Genomic DNA, 17818 nt, shown 5'->3' on the forward strand with positions numbered 1-17818 from the left:
AATACACACACACACACACACACAAAAACAAACAATAGACCACGAACAAAAAAAAGCAAAAACAAACAAACAAGAAAAAAAACAAATAAAAAAACAAAAACAAACACAAAAACAAACTCACACACACCAACTAGAACACATACACACACACTCCAAAACTTACAAACACACAAAAACTTACACACACACACGCACAAAAAAACTTACACACGCACACAAAAACTTACATGCACACAAAAACTTACATGCACACAAAAACTCACACACACACACAAAAATACACAAAAACACACACACAAACACAAACAAACACAAAAAACATCAAAACAAAAATAACACACACACACAAACACTATAAACTAAAGACACAATCCAAAACTTACACACACACAAAAACTTACACACACACACACACACACACACAAACTAACACAAGAACACAACAAAAACAAACACAAACACGCCAAAAAACAAACAAAAAAACATACAAACAAACAAAAAACACACACACGCACGCCAAAACATAAACAAAAACAAAAATACACACACACACACACACACACAAAATTACACACACACACAAAAAACAAAAACACAAAACCACACACACTAAAAATTACAAAAAAACAAAAAAAATTACAAACACACACGAAAGAATAGACAAACAAACAAATACACACACACACAAAAAAAAAAACCCACACACAAAAACTAACATTAACACAAAAACTAACATGCACACAAAAACTTAAACACACACACACAAAACTTACACAAACACAAAAACTTACACACACAAACACAAAACTTACACACACACAAAAACTTACACACACACACACACACACACACACACAAAAACTAACACAAGCACATTATAACAAACAAGCACACAAACACAAACACACACAGACACACAAACGAAAACTTACACACATAACAGAAAAAAATTACAAACACAAATGCTGACACCCACAAAAAATAACACACACACACACACAAAAAAACTTACAACCGCACGCAAAAACTTACACCCACGCGCATAAACTTACATTCAAACAAAAACTTATATTCAAACAAAAACTTACACACACACAAAAACTTACACACACGCACAAAAACTTACACACACACACAAAAACTTACACACACACACGAAAACTAACGCACACACCCATAAAAAAAAAAACACAAAAAAACACACAAGCCAACAAAAAAAATAAAACAAACAAAAAAACACACACATACACACAAAAAACTTACACGCGAAAACGAAAACTTACATGCAAATAAAATCTTACATTCATACTAAAAATTACACACACTCACAAAAAATTACACACACACACAAAAACTAAAACACACAAATACTAAAACTTACTCACACACACACACACACACACATACACACAAAAAAATAACAAAAGCAAACTATAAATAAAATGAAAATAAAAACTTACATGAAAAAAAAAAATTACACACAATCACAAAATCTAACACTCACACACAAAAACATACACACCCAAACTAAAACTTACACACACACACGAACACTTACACAAACACACACACACAAACAAACAAACACAAATGAAAACTAACCAACACACACTAACACAGACAAACACACACAAAAACTTACACACACACAAACACTAACACACAATCAAAAACAAAAATAGACTTTAACTAGAAAACTGACATTAAGACAAAAACTTAAATTAAAACAAAATCATACACACACACACACACACACACACACACACACAAAACTCACACACACACACACACACACACGCAAAATAACACACACACGCCAAAACTTACACACACACACAAAATTACACACACACACACACACACACACACAAAAAAAAAAACAATCAAACGAAAAATAAAAATAACAATAAAAATAACAAGAACACAAAAACATAAACAAAAACTCACACACAAAACTAAAATAAAAACAAACACACACAAAAAAATCACAAACACACACACACACGAAAACTTACACACACACGCCAAAACTTACACACTCACAAAAACTCACACACACACACACACAGACACACACACAAACAAACAAACACTTACAAATGAACAAAAAAAAAACTCACACACACACGCACAAACAAAAAAACACACACACACACACAAATAAACAACGAAATAGCAAGAACTATTACACAAAAACGAACCAAAAAACGAAACCAAACACATACACACACACACACACACACACAAAATTACACACAAACACACACACAAACTTACACACACACACACACACAAAAAACAGACAAAAAAACAAACCCACAAAAAAACTTACAAAAAAACACAAAAACTAACACCCACACACAAAAGCTTACACACACAAAAACTTACACACACACACAAAAACTAACACCCACATGCAAAAACAAACATGCACACAAAAACTTACATGCACACAAAAACCTACACACACACACAAAACAAACACACACGCACAAAAAAATACACACACACACAAAAAATTACACACACAAAAAAACTTACAAAAACACACACACACACACACACACACACACACACACACACACAACACACACACACACCAAAACACTAACTTGAACTATCACACGACCTATTAAAAGTTCACGAACTATTACACACACACACACACACGAACTCTTACACACACACACGACACATCAAACACACACAAACTAATAGAAACACACTCAAATACACACACACACACAAAACTTACACCCACATACAAACAATTTCATTCACACAAAAAGTTACTTGCACACAAAAACTGACACACACTTAAAAACAATTACACACACACACAAAAACTTACATACACACACACGAACAATTACGCACACACAAAAACTTACACACACACACGCCAAAACTTACACACACGCAAACAAAATTACAAACTTATCATATCTCAGTTACATTTTTTTAATTTTTAAAATTTCATTTTGAATTTCTGTCGTGAAATGCAAAGTTGGAATATTTAAGTAGTGAGTTGTTGTGCTTTGCCTTCTCACAGTTACAGTCTCTTGATTTTTCTAAGTTCATTTTGAATTTCTGTCATGAAATGCAAGAGTTGGAAAATTGGGGTCTTAGTCCACCAGCCCGAATGGTTGAAATCCACTAGCTCAGTATTGGGGTCCCAGTCCACCAGCCTTAATGGTGGAAATTCACTAGCTCAGATTTAGGGTCTTAGTCCACCAGCATTAATGGTTTAACTCATCTTTCTAAATTTTGGTTTCTCAGCACACAATAATTATTGATGTAATTTCTCTGTTTATTTTTTTTTTTTTTTGATTATAATTAGCGCGACTTATAATTTAACCTAACCATTTCCGGCGAGTATAGTTAGTTTAGGCTAGATTAGGTTAGGTTAGGTTAAGTTAGGTTAGGTTAGCCCATGTACGCTTCACATAGGTTAGCTTAGGTTAGGTGAGAGACAGGCAAAGCCTACGTGAGGTGTATGATTACGTTAGGTTAGGTAAGCCTACGTCCGCGCGCGTACGTAGGCAAACCGAGCCTAACTTAACCTAACCAAATTTAACCTAACCTAATCATAAACCTAACTTTTTTGCCAGTCTCTCACATCACCTCCGCTAAACTAATTGAATCATACGTGGTCTAACAAAACATAACTTAATCTAGCCTAACCTAACCATACTTGCCGCAAAATGCTAGGCTAGCTTATACTTTTCGATCCTGATAAGATAAAAAAAACTAAAAAAAAAAGTGAAGGTACATCCTTAAGACAGGTGGACTGAGACCCCCATATTGAGCGAGTGGATGTCCACCATTCAGGCTGGTGGACTAAGACCCCAATTCTGAGCTAGTGAATTTCCATCGTTCAGGCTGGAGGAATGGGACCCCAATACTGAGCCAGTGGATTTCCAACCTTCGGGCTGGTGGACTAAGACCCCAATTTTCCAGCTCTTGCATTTCATGACAGAAATACAAAATGAAATTTGAAAAATTAAGACAATGTAACTGTGATAAGGTAAAGCACAGCAAGTCACTACTGAAATATTCCAACTCTTGCAATTCGTGACAGAAATTCAAAATGAAATTTGGAAAATTAAAACAATATAACTTTGATTTGATTAGTTTGTTAGTTTTTGTGTGTGTGTGTGTGTGTGTGTATTTTTTCGCGTGTGGGTGTATCAGTTTTTTCGTTTAAGTTTTCGTGTGTGTGTGTTTTAGTTTTTATGTGTGTGTAAGTTTTCGTGCGTGTGTGTAAGTTTTGTGCGTGTGTAAGTTTTTGTGTGGATGTATGTTTTTGTGTGCTTGTAAGTTTTTGCGTGTGGGTGTTAGTTTTTGTGTGTGTGTGTGTAAGTTTTTGTGTGTCTAAGCTTTTTTGCGTGTAAGTTTTTTCGTGTATGTGTGTTATTTTTTGTGTGTGTGTGTATGTGTAAGTTTTTGTGTGCATTTTAGTTTTAGTGTGATGGTGTAAGTGTTTGTGTGTGTGTCTGTTTGGGTTTGTGATTTTGTTTGTGTTATTGTGATTGTGTGTTTTTGGTTCTTTGTGTTTGTGACTTTGTGTGTGTGTGTGTGTGTGTGTGTGTGTGTGTGTGGGTGTGTGTGTGAGTTTGTGTGTGTGTGTGTGTGTAAGTTTTTGTGTGTGTGTGTAAGTTTTTGTGCGTGTGTGTAAGTTTTTGTGTGTGTGTAAGTTTTTGTGTGCATGTAAGTTTTTGTGTTCATGTAAGTTTTTGCGTGTGGGTGTAAGTTTTTGTGTGTGTGTTTAAGTTTTTTTGTGTCTAAGCTTTTGTGTGTGGGTGTATGTTTTTGTGTGTGTTTGTAAGTGTTTGTGTGTGTGTGTGTGTGTGTTAGTTTTTGTGTGTATGTGTGTGTGTTTGTGTGTAAGTGTTTATGTGTGTGTTGGTATGTGTGTAAGTGTGTGTGTGCTTATTGTGTGTCGTGTGTGTGTGAGTTGTCGTGTGTGTGTGTGTAAGTTTGTGTGTGTGAGTGTTTGTGTGTTTAAGTTTTTGTTCGTTTGTGTTTGTTAGTTTTTTTTGTGCATGTTTAATTTTTTGTGTGTGTGTGTGTGTGTGTTTGTGTTTGTTTGTATTATTTTGTGTTTTTTTGTGTGTGTAAGTTTTGGTGTGTGTGTGTAAGTTTTCTTTAGTGTGTGTGTGTGAGTTTTGTGTGTGTGTGTGTGTGTGTTTGTGTAAGTTTTTGTGTGCATGTAAGTTTTTGTTTGCTTGTAAGTTTTCGTGTGCATGTGTAAGTTTGTTTGTGTGTGTGTGTGTGTGTGTGTGTAAGTTTTTGTGTGTGAGAAAATTTTTGTGTGTGTGTGTATGTGTTCGTGTGTGTGTGTGTGTGTGTGTGTGAGTTTTTTGTGTGTTTGTGTGTGTGTGTGTATTTAAGTTTTTGTGTGAATTTATGTTTTTTTGTTCTTGTAAGTTTTCGTGTGCATGTGTAAGTTTTTGTTTGTGTGTGTGTGTGAGTTTTTGTGTGTGTGTAATTTTTTTAGTGTGTGTGTAAGTTTTTGTGTGTGTGTGTGTAAGTTTTATTGTGTGTGTGTGTGTGTTTTTGTGTGTGTGTGTGTGTAAGTTTTCGTGGGCGTGTGTAAGTTTTTGTGTGTGTGTGTTAGTTTTTGTGTGTGCGTTTGATTTTTTTAGAGTGTGTGTAATTATTTTTGTGAATATAAGTTTTTATGTGCATGTAAGTTTTCGTGTGAATATGTAAGTTTTTTGTGTGTGTGTGTGTGTGTGTGTGTGTGTGTGTGTGTTTGTGTGTGTGTGTGTGTAAGTTTTCGTTTGTGGGTGTGTTAGTTTTTGTGTGTGTGTGTAAGTTTTTGTGAGTGTTTGTAAGTTTTAGTATGTATGTAAGTTTTTATGTACTTGTAAGTTTTCTTTTGCTTTTTTAAGTTTTGTGTGTGTATATTTGTGTGTGTGTGTGCGTATTTTTTCGTGTGTGTGTGTGTAAGTTTTTGTGTGTGTATGTTAGTTTTTGTTCGTGTGTGTAAATTTTAGTTTGTATGTAATTTTGTGTGTGCATGTAAGGTTTTGTGTGCATGTAAGTTTTTGCGGGTGGGTGTTAGTTTTTTGCGTTTGGGTGTAAGTTTGTGTGTTTGTGTGTGTGTGTATGTTTGTGTGTGTCTAAGATTTTGTGTTTTTAATTTTTTTCGTGTGTGTGTGTAAGTTTTCGTGTGTGTGTGTGTGTGTAAGTTTTTGTATGCATGTTAATTTTCGTGTGCATGTGTTAGTTTATGTGTGTGTGTGTGTTTTTGTTTGTGTGTGTAAGTTTTTTTTTTTTTTAAAGTTTTTGTTTGTGTGTGTAAGTTTTTTGTCGATGTTTTTAGTTTTGTGTGTGTGTGTTTATGTTTTGGTTGTAATTTATTTGTTTGTGTGCATGTATAGCCTTTGCTTGGGTGTTTAAGTTTTTTTGTGTATTTGTAAGTTTTTGTGTGTCTAAGCTTTTGTGTCTGGGTGTAAGTTTTTGTGTGTGTTTGTAAGTTTGTATGTGTTTGTGTGTGTGTGTAAGTTTTTGTGTGTGTGTGTGTGTTTGGTTTTGTGTTTGTGGGTGTGTGTTTTTTTTTTTGTGTGTTAGTTTTTGTGTGTGTGTGTGTGTTTTCGTTTGTGTTTGTTTTATTTTTTTGTTTGTTTGTGTGTGTTTAAGTTTTTGTGAGTGTGTGTGTAAGTTTTTTTGTGTTCGTGTGTAAGTTTTTGTGTGTGTGTTTTTGTGTGTGTGTGTGTGTGTGTGTATGTGTGTGTGTTTGTGGGTGTGTGTAGATGTGTTTTTGTTGGTGTTTTTTTGTGTGTGTGTGTAAGTTTTTTTGTGTGTGTAATTGTTTGAGTGTGTGTGTAAGTGTTAGTGTGTTTGTGTGTGTGTGTGTGTGTGTATGTGTGAGTTTTGTGTGTGTTTTTGTGTGTTTATGTTTTTTGTGTGCTTTTTTGTTTTTTTTTGATTTTATTTGATCTGTGTCATGTTTATGATTTTGTGCTTGTGTGTGTGTAAGTTTTTGTGTGTGTGTAAGTTTTGTCGTGTTTTTGCAAGTTTTAGTTTGTGTGTGTGTGAGTGTATTGTGTGTTTTTGTGTGTTTGTTTGGGTTTTATTTTAATTTTTTTTTTTCTTTTTTTGTGTCGTTTTCTTTTTTAAGTTTTTGTGTGTGTGTGTGTGTGTGTGTAAGTTTTTGTGTGTGTGTAAGTTTCGGCATGTGTTTGTAATTTTTAGTGTGTTTGTGTAATTTTTAAATTGTGTTTTGAAGTTTTTGTGTGTGTGTGTGTAATTTTTAGTGTGTGTGTGTAAGTTTTAGGGTGTGTGTTTGTTAGTTTTTGTGTGTGAGATAAATATTTTGTGAGTGTGTTTAAGTTTTTGTGTGCATTTTATTTTTTATGTGCTTGTTTGTTTTAGTTTTCTTGTGTTAGTTTTTTTTTGTTTGTGTGTATGTGTTTTTTTTTTTTTGTGTGTGCGTTAGTTTTCGTGTGTGTATGTTTGTGTTTGTGTGTGTGTTAGCTTTATTGCATGTGTGTTAGTTTTAGTTTGTGTGTTAGTTTTTGTGTGCATGTAAGTTTTTGTGTGCATGTAAGTTTTTGCGTGTGGGTGTAAGTTTTTGTGTGTGTGTGTGAGTTTCAGTTTATGTGTGTGTAAGATTTTTTGTGTGTTAGTTTTGACGTGTTTGTGTGTAAGATTTAGTGTGTGTGTGTGTGTGTGTAATTTTTTGTGTGCATTTTATGTTTAATGTGATTTTGTTAGTTTGTGTGTGTTTGTTTGTGTGTGTGTTTGGGTGTTTTTGTGGTTTAGTTGTATAGTTTGTTGGGTTTATTTTTAGTTTTTTTTAGTTTTATTTATTTTGTTTGTGATGTAGGGGGGGGTGGGTTGTTTGTTTTTTTGTGTGTGTGTTTTTGTGTGTTTGTTAGTTTTTTTGTGGGTGTAAGTTTGTTGTGTGTGTGTGTAAGTTTTTTTGTGTGTTTGTAAGTTTTGTGGGTGCATTTTGTATTGTGTGTGAATATAATATTGGGAGTTTGTATTTAATTTTTTTCTTTTGCATGTAAGTTTTTGTTTTTTTAAGCCTTTGCTTTTTGGGGCAAGTTTTTTGTGGTCTGTTTCAAGTTTGTGTGTGTTTGTGTGTGTGTGTATTCTTGTTTGGTGTAAAGTTTTTTTTTGTGTGTGTGTGTGTATTTTTGATTATGTGTGTGTGTGTGTGTGTGTGTAATTTTTTATTTGTTTAAGTATTCGTGTGTTCGTTTGTAATTTTTGTGTGTGTGTGTAAGTTTATGTGTGTGTGTGTGTGTGTGTGTAAGTCAATGTTTGTGTGTGTTAGTTTATGTGTGTTTAAGTTTTTTTTTGTGTGTAATTTTTTTTGTGTGTTTTAGTTTTTTTGTGTGTGTTTATGTTTTTGTGTTTGTTTAAGTTTTTTTTGTGTGTGTAAGTTTTTGTGTTTCTGTAAGTTTTTTTGTGTGTGTAGTTTTGTGTGTGTGTGTAATTTTATTTGTGTGTGTATGTTTTTGTTTTTTTGTGTTAGTTTTTGTATTTGTGTGTCATTTTTTTTCTGCGTTTTAGTTTGTGTGTGCGTGTAAGTTTTTGTGTTTGTGTAAGTTTTTGTGTGTGTGTAAGTTTTTGTGTGTAAGTTTTTGTGTGTGTGTAAGTTTTTGTTTGTGTGTGAGTTTTTGTATGTGTGTAAGTTTTTGTGTGTGTTTAAGTTTCTTTGTGTGTTTGTATGTTTTTTTGTTTTTTTAAGTTTCTTGTGTTTGTGTAAGTTATTTTTTGATTTTAAGTTTTTTTTTGTGTTTTTAAGTTTATTTTTGTGTGTGTAAGTTTTTGTGTGGGTGTAAGTTTTTGTGTGTGTGTTAGTTTTTGTGTGTGTGTACTTTTTTGTTTGTGTTTAAGTTTTTTTTGTGTGTTTTTGATTGTGTTGTTGTGTATTTTTTTTTGATCTTGTAAGTTTTTGTGTGTGTGTGTGTGTACTTTTAAGCTTGTGTGTTTTTTTTTTTTTTTTTGTAAGTTTTTTTGTGCGTGTTAGATTATTTGTGTGTGTAAGTTTTTATGTGTGTGTAAGTTTTTGTGTATGTTTTAGTTTTTGTGTGTGTGTGTGTACGCTTTTGTGTGTGTGTGAGTTTTTGTGTGTGTACCCATATCAATTCTATTTTCCTAAAATAATATAAAAATTTCCACTTCAATTCAGATTTTTCTCAAACAGATGAAAGAATTTAAAGTTCTGTTCTAAATTTTTCATAGAAGATAGAAAAGTTCAAGTTCTCTTCTGAATTTTACCAAAGAACATAATTCAATTCTAATTTCTCCAGAGAAAATAAAAAGCTTCCACTTCAGTTTTAAATTCACCAAGACCTGAAAAATTTAAAGTTCACTTCTAAATTTTTCAGTAGAAGATAGGGAAATTTATACTATGATTCTGATTATTTTCCATGAAGATAAAAAATTTCACGTTAATTCTAAATTTTCTTAAATTCAATTCCAACCTTTCTCAAAGAGATAAAAAATTTAAAGTTCTGTTCCAAATATTTTCTCGGAAGAAGAAAAGTTCAACTTCAATTCTGAATTTTCTCAATGAAAATGAAACGAGTTATTGATCAAATCTATTTTCCTAAAATAATATAAAATTTTACACTTCAATTCAGATTTTTCTCAAAGAGATGAAATAATTTAAAATACTGTTCCAAATTTTTCATAGAAGATAGAAAAGTTCAAGTTCTCTTCTGAATTTTACCAAAGAACACAATTCAATTCTAATTTCTCCAGAGAAAATAAAAAGATTCCACAGATTATTTTCCATGAAGATAAAAAGTTTCACTTTAATTCTAAATTTTCTTAAATTCAATTCCGACCTTTCTCAAAGAGATGAAAAAATTTAAAGTTCAGTTCTAAATTTTTCCGTAGAAGATAGGAAAAGTTATACTATGATTGTGATTATTTTCCATGAAGATGAAAAGTTTCACTTTAATTCTAAATTTTCTTAAATTCAGTTCCGACTTTTCACATAGAGATGTAAAAATGTAAAGTTCTGTTCCAAATATTTCATTGAAGATAGGAAAAGTTATACTTTGATCGTGAATATTCAAGTTCTCTTCTTAATTTTACCAAAGAACATAATTCAATTCTAATTTCTCCAAAGAAAATAAAAAGCAAAGTAAACTAGAACTCTAACAAAAAAGCGGCGCATCCCTGCGGCGCATTCCTGCGGCGCCTCCCTGCGGCGCATCCCTGCGGCGCTTTCCTGACCCGCGGCGCATCCTGCGGCGCTTTCCTGGCCCACGGCGCATCCTGGGGGCGCTTCTGTGGGCGGGGGGACCTTTGGGGGCCGGGGGAGGCCCTTGGGGGCGCAGGGAGGGCCTTTGGGGCACAGGGAGGGCCTTTGGGGCACAGGGCGGGCCTTTGGGGGTCGGGGGGGCAGTTGGGGGCCTGGGGGACAGTTGGGGACCGGTGGAGGGCCTTTGGGACCCCGTTGGTCCTTTGGGAGCTCGATGGGCCTTTGGGGGGCCCGGGGGCCCTTTGAGGACCAGAGGAGGGCCTTTGAGGGTCTGAGGAGGGCCTTTGGGGGCGCCGGTGGCTCTATGGGAGCTTGGGGGACCTTTGAGTACCGGGGGCTTCCTTCGGGGTTGGGGTGGGGGATCGGAACCCTTTGGGGTTGGGGTAGAGGACCTCACAACACTGTTCAAATGGAACTTGTGTATTATAACGACCACAGAGTTTCACCCTCATATTCTCTTCTAAAACCTTTCCTAAAATCTCCTTTCAAAATGTCTCTAACTGTTTCGCCGAAATAGTTTCATAGCCTGTCTAAAACAGTTTCACTCAAATAATCCCTAAACGTAATTTCAGCGTGTTCCTTTTGTTTTTTGGCATCTCTGCGCTAATGCATTTCAAATTAATAAGAAACCTGATTCCCGCGCTAAAATAATTCATCGCTAAGATGTTTCTTGGAGAATTGTTTCCATGGCCTTTGGTTATTAATATCCTTTGGAGTTCGACCAAAAGAGTTGTTTCCGAGGCAATGACATTAATGACTTGGATCTATTCCTGGAGAATCGTTTCTAGGCGAAAATTTTTAAAGTCTGACAGATGATGTCATTGGTTGATTGATCTGTCAAGAAAGGGGAATTAATTTGTTGTTTCTAAGGGGACTTATTGATTCACGATAGGTGAATTGAGGTCGACAGCACAGGTGTTCCAAGGTCGATGTTGTTGTTGTTGTAAGTGCACGCTCTCAGCGAATGTCAAGGTCGATGTTGCTGTTGTTGACACACTTTGATTATTTAGGTCATTGACCCAATTAACCACGTGTTCTCCCTAATGACTCTATGCCCATATATGGAGCCCCGTCAGTATTCTATGCCCATATAAGGAGCCCCGTCACGACTGGCACCCCCCCTTCTACTAATATATACCGCCAATTTCGGGATTTTGAAATCCAAGGTGCACGTTTTTGGCCAATTTATGGCAGCTGATTGGGATTTTCCTCTCAGTAGTGCTGAAATTTCCTGGAATGGGGAAATTGTAGAAGATATTAGTCATTCTTAATGCATAATCGACTCAAAACATGGTAGTTTGCGATGTTTTTCCTGCGACTGCTTTACAGTGCCCACAAAAAACAATTTAGGAATGTTTGACTGGTAAGTCCGTTTGTCATTCTTGAATCGCAACCATATTCGACTGCTGTATATTTCGTGGAGTTATTGCGAAGAGTAGCTTGACCCAGTTGAGTACGAATGCAAGGATTGTATTGCTACCTGTGACCACAATGGCAAAAAAGCTCCGCTTTGGTTGGGTTTACATGTAGGCCAGTGTTATCCTTCTTTTTTGAGAATTGTTATCAAATTTTTCCCGATTCTGAGTCTAATTCTAATTTTACCTTCATTTCTCGACTTGATATGATCTTCGATTGTATTACGATTCCAATAATACTTATACCATTTTGTTTGACTGTTTTTTTCTTTCTTTTTAACTTACAGGATTGGTAATAATTACCAGATTTAAGTAGCCACATTTCCTTTTAAAGTTGGTATTAGAATTGATTCTGATTCAATAGTTGACTATTAATCATTTGCTGTTTCCGAATTGAAGGGTTAAAAAGCTTTCTCCAAAGTTAATCACATATCAGGAAGTTGACGTTCGTTTTTATCATTTTTGCTGTTTATTTTTTCAATAATCTTAGTTGCTTCTTGTGCTGAAATGGGATATGGTTCCTGGTTACTATTAACAATCTATATTTTTTCGGTCTTTATTGTGTCCAACCTCTGTAATTGATTTCAAGTATAGTTTGATCATGGTTGCAGTGGTAGCTACAATCTAGTAAAGAACGAATCACGCCCCATAGTAACAAAAAGTTTGAAAATGAGTTAAGAAAAAACTTTTTGTTAGAAAAAATGGCCCCTTGTAGCTGATTCAGGAATGGTAACTATTGTTTCGATTGATCTTAGTAGTAAAGATATTTTGAAAACATTTGCAGGAATTTTAAAAAGAGTCTGAAACCCGTATAAAATGGCGTCGGAGCAAAACTAAAAGTACACCATTGGAATTGCTATTGTTGAAATTCCTGTACAGGAAACTTACATCCCCCACCTTGAACAACAAGTAAAATCACTTTTTTACATGGATAGCAATGATATGTCCTCTTTTTTCTGATATTTTTCTTCGCCTCTAGTGGAGCACTGGAACATCATAGAGAGCTTTTTAAGGGCTGATTTAAAAGCTCATTTTTATATTTACTTGTTTTTCATAACGTTGGTTTGATAACACCATCGTAAAGTGCCACATGGTACCTGAAAATCGCCCTTTGGGTGCCATATCCGTAATGAAAAGGTTCCTAAGAATGGAAAGAGTACTATGATAATCTCCATGGTTTAAAACTCTAATTCTGAGGTGTATAATCCCTCCTCTTTAATATTCTCTCCACCCAGTCCTCCTTAATATTACTCAAAGATCCTCTGCTGACTAGCATAACTAGAAGGCTAATGTAGCATGATGGAGAGCTTTTTAAGGCTATTTTAAAAGCTACGTTGTATACATAATATGTATATCTAATTTTTATATCTAATTCGATTTCTACGAAGTCGACTTGGAAACGCCATCATGAAGTACCATATGAGACAAAAAAAAAATCACTTTGGGTTTTCGGAAAAACTAACGCCTTACTGAAAACTTAGCTTTCTTGAGTGTTTTAGTTAAGATCGTATCGTAAAATTTATTGATTTTATGGCAGGTAAAAGATTATAGAGAGCCATGTAAAATATTCTATTATTTTCTGCAGGCCACTTGTAGTTTTTGTTGTGTGTGTAAGTTTTTGTGTGTGTGTAAGTTGTAAGTTGGATGTATTGAATGTATCTCATTTGTTTCAAAATATTGTATATTTGAAAAAATCATGTATTTTTTCTCTAGTAGACCCATATGTCCTTAGCCCTACTCCTCTTTGTGGTAGTTTTTCCTCGTTTTGAGTTTGACGTGGTTATCCCTTGTAATTTCAGTTTTTTTTTGAATTCATTTATTTTATGTTGGTAGTTCTGGTTCTAGGCGTTTTTCTAAAGGTTTTAAAGGTTTTTCTTGTTTCTATTTCTGTTTTTTTTTTCGGATTTGTGCTTTCAGTAAAGCGCTAGTTTTTCAGAATTCTACAAATGTAGGGAAATATCATGAACCAGTTAGTTTGAAACGGTTTTAAAAATATGTTGGATAAACCGCGAAGCAGTATTTGTTTTTCGTTTCATGTTTCAGCTTCTCTCTGTACTTTCATCTGAAATACTTTTTTTTTTGTAAAATTAGTTTCATTATAAGCCTAAATTAGAATGCCATTGGGGGCGAGGCAACTTTTTCTTCAAGGACGAACAATTTGTAAAAGGACCCGTAAAATAATATTTTTTATTCTTAGATATTCCGGAACATCGCCTAAACCAGTCGCCACTGATCTCCAGCTACCTTCCGTTAGGTAGATACGACTGTGTATGTTTTGCAATTTTCTTAGTAGAGAACAGCTTCTTTCGGCCGTAGTGGTAGAAGAAACTGGTAAAAGAGCGAAAATTTTTAATAGTAGAAGAAGACAAAGAAGGATTATTGACAAAACATATAAACAAAAATAACTGCTACTTCACCTAAAAAGCAAAGCTTGTCCGTGGGGGAGGTAGAGAAAACAAAATCCTGAAAACAAAAAGAGCACATGGCCACCGACACCACTAATACCATCACACTAAATAATAAACACAAAAGAATATCATATATTATACGTTTCCTCCGAGAAGAACATATCAAAAAAGCCCCCACAATAAATAAATCGATCAATCAAAACTCGTATTCAGCAAAAAGCAGTTCCTTAATGGTTTTTCTAAATATATTGGGGTCTCCAATAATCTTAATATTACTAGTTAAACTGTTCCATTTCCGTGTACCTCTATAAAAAACAGAAAAACATAAACGGGAAGAAATACCTCTAGGTACATAGAAGTCAACACTACCCCTTGTATCGTGAGAATGAACAGTAAACCTAATGGACAATAAATCACCAAAACAACAAGGCTGAATATCCTGCAGGAGTCCGAAAATAAACCACAATACGTAGAATTCTCGAAGGCCTGCAGCCGGCAAAATGTTCAAAGTTGGGTAAATTTCTCGAACAGACTTACGTGGAGTTATGCCGGCTAAAATCCTTACTGCATGATTTTGTAAAACTCTTATTGGTTTTAGGATAGAAGAAAAACTAGAGAGCCATATACCAGACAATAAAGTATATACGGGTATATTAAAGAAAAATAAAGATGGCAAAGGACAGATTTAGGAAAACAATGTTTGAGTTTCTTCATTATAACTTGATTTCTTGCCAGAATTTTGCCAGTTAAAGTTACATGTTTCTTAAAAGATAGAGCCGTCTATTACAATCCCAAGGTATTTCAAAGACGCAGTCCGTTTTATAACATCACTGGACATATTTAATTCCTTGACCCATGGGTAAAAGTTTGGTGATCACGAGAAAATAATGAAGTTAGACATAGCCATGTCAATCCTTAGTTTATTTACCCTCAGCCATGCTACAATTCTATTAACTGATTCCTTCATGGAAATCTGCACCAGCTCTGCTGTCTTAGCTGTGCTAATGGCTGTTGTGTCATCAGCAAAAAGTGAAACTGTTTCATTATTCGGGTTTACCATTAGGTCATTTATTCTATAGCAAGATTTATTTAGACAATTTGGTGGATCATTAAAAAATATCAAGAATAATATAGGACCAAGAACTGATCCTTACGGAACACCTATTTCAATACGCTTTTTTCCTGAAGAATAATTATTTAGTTGGACATACTGATAACGATTACTTAAAAACTTCTTAAAAAATTTAAAGATTTTCCCCTCAAACCATACACATCACACTTCTTAAGGAGAGTTCATGATCCACAGTGCCGAAGGCTTTCATCAGGTCTAAGCATACAGCACCTACTTTAAAACCTTTATCTAATAAATCATTAATAATAGTTGTCAAAAAACACTCATTGATTAATCCACATAGAACTTCAGATATAACAGGGAAAATAAATTTAAGCGTTTTTAAAATAATGTGATCGCTACCAGATGAATTACTACGCAACCCGTAAACAATCTTTTTAATTTCATCCGCTGTTACAAGTCTAAGGCGAAGAAATACATCAATCGGGTCCCTCAGTACAATTCTTGTAGGGATATTTATACAAGGATGAAACCCATTAGATAGACTTCTATTTAGTGCTAGCAGATGACTGATCTATAAGGTCAATATTAAAGTCACCCATAATAAAACATGGCATAGAGTTAATCGTGAATTTCATTAATTGTTCTTCAAATAGGTCCATAAAGTCATGGAACAGGCTCTGTGGACGTCTATATACTAGAACAGTAAAAAAGCTCAAATTCTCTCTAATAACATGCAGAACAAAACACTCGCAAACTTTCTCTATATACTGTAAGATCTTCTCTTATTGAAGCCTTATACTCAGCCTCAATATAAGCTGCTAGGCCTCCGTGTTGGTAATGCTCTCGATTCCTTACGTATATTTGTAATCCGGGATACCTAATTGTAGATATAATTGTAACCAGGGATACCTAGTAATTGCGAGTTATTATCTTTTAACCACATTTCAGAGCGATCCCCTGAAAGCCATTTGTATTTATTAGTTCCGATAAAAATTATGCACAAAATTCAGTCCCTGGCAATTCAAATGAAAAATATTAAGCCCAAAGTGGCCCTTATCACAATACAAGGGTAATGTATCCTCCTTAAAAATATACATTGAAGGTTCATTTTTGAAAATTTCTAGACCTAAAAATATCTAGACCTAGATAAATACAAAATATATATATATATATATATATATATATATATATATATATATATATATATATATATATATATATATATATATATATATATATATATATATATATATATATATATATATATATATATATATATATATATATATATATATATATATATATATATATATATATATATATATATGTATGTATATATATATATATACATATATTCCGTCAAAACGGACATACAATTAAAAAAAATATATTGATGAAAGCTTCATGACACAAAGCAGAACCATTCAAAAAGACATCAACCTGCTACCACCCACTCAAAGAATTGGCTCATTAACAAAAATTTTTAATTCTTTAGCCACAAATAAAAAGCAGCATTAACCCAAACATTTCAAATTCATCTTTATCAACTTTTCTGTATCTATTTGATTAAATCAAGTGAAAAAGAGAATATAATTAATCAATAAGTAAACTAAACACTTTCAATAAAACACTCATTTCTTAGTACATCTGGAAGCTTTGGAGGGGGAGGCTTATTTGGTAGTTCTTCAATCCATTCGTCACACGTAAACTTTACTTTCATACCAACCGGGCGTTCAAACTGAAGATATGGTTGAACTGTGTTTAATACCCATGAAATGATATCCATCGATTTAAGACACAATTTTTTTTTCATATAATATTTTTCTTGCCTCTCTCACAGAAAATGGGGCGTAGTTACATATTATGCGTAGTAAATGGATATATTTAAATTTTCAATTGACCAAAATTGTTACCCTGATTGCGAACGTTGTCCACCAGTCTCGTTTGCGTAGCCTTCAAGTATTGCTATTTTGGCCATCTATCTCAAATTTGAACCATCAATTTACAATTTGAGACCGTCTGTCTCAAATTTCAACCAATAATAGCGTGGAATTATCATTTTGATAGGGGAAGAAGGGGTGGTATTGACTGTCAGTGGGGCTTTGACTAAGAGGCAGAAAATACCTCTTTCTCTTATAGTAACATACATCAGTGAAAGACGTCTGTGATTATTGGAAAGAGATGTCCTGCGATCAGGTTCATCCAATCAAAGACTATCCACGCTAGTGCGCAAGCGGACTGGTCCAAAATAGCGATGCTGGGGAGTTATGTTTTTAAAATGACCGTGATGCGTGTGGACTACGTCCGTCACCCTGGTCACACCAGAGAAGTGTTTCAGTGTGGTGTTGGTATTTTGGGGAAAGAAACGAAGGAACTGACAAAAACGTTCCTACAAGGAGAGTTATATTGTGGTTAGAGCAATGTTTAGTTTTACCGATTAGAAAATGCTGATTTTTTTATTTTAGTTGACGAGTGCCATTGAAGTATTGAAAAAACAAGTAACTGAAAAGGGGCAAGAAATAAATGAGTACAAAGAGAAGCACAATATCAAGATCAAAGGTGTTGATGACATACCACAGGAAAAGAAAGAATCTCGTGCGACTCAAGGTGTTTTGGTACAATCCAAGTCTTAAATGCAAATTTTGTACTTTCGTTTTATAAAGATTCGCTCTTTGCACGTTAA

At 34.3% G+C, this 17818-nt stretch overlaps 1 protein-coding gene across 3 annotated transcripts in view; it reads left to right on the forward strand.

The window, feature by feature from the left end:
- Positions 1 to 17818, forward strand: part of LOC148938630 (prefoldin subunit 2-like) — a 77466-nt gene extending 59648 nt beyond the window's left edge. For all 3 annotated transcript variants that reach the window (XM_089107653.1, XM_089107655.1, XM_089107654.1), the window contains exon 4: positions 17601 to 17818. In XM_089107653.1, the coding sequence (XP_088963779.1) occupies positions 17601 to 17768 (168 nt within the window). In that variant the 3' untranslated portion in view covers positions 17769 to 17818. The remainder of the gene's footprint in view (positions 1 to 17600) is intronic.

The sequence above is a fragment of the Artemia sp. Qi Xiang Cuo genome, unplaced genomic scaffold (genome assembly GCF_049724085.1).
Source record: "Artemia sp. Qi Xiang Cuo unplaced genomic scaffold, ASM4972408v1 HiC_scaffold_3070, whole genome shotgun sequence".
Classification (NCBI taxonomy): Eukaryota; Metazoa; Arthropoda; class Branchiopoda; order Anostraca; family Artemiidae; genus Artemia; species Artemia sp. Qi Xiang Cuo.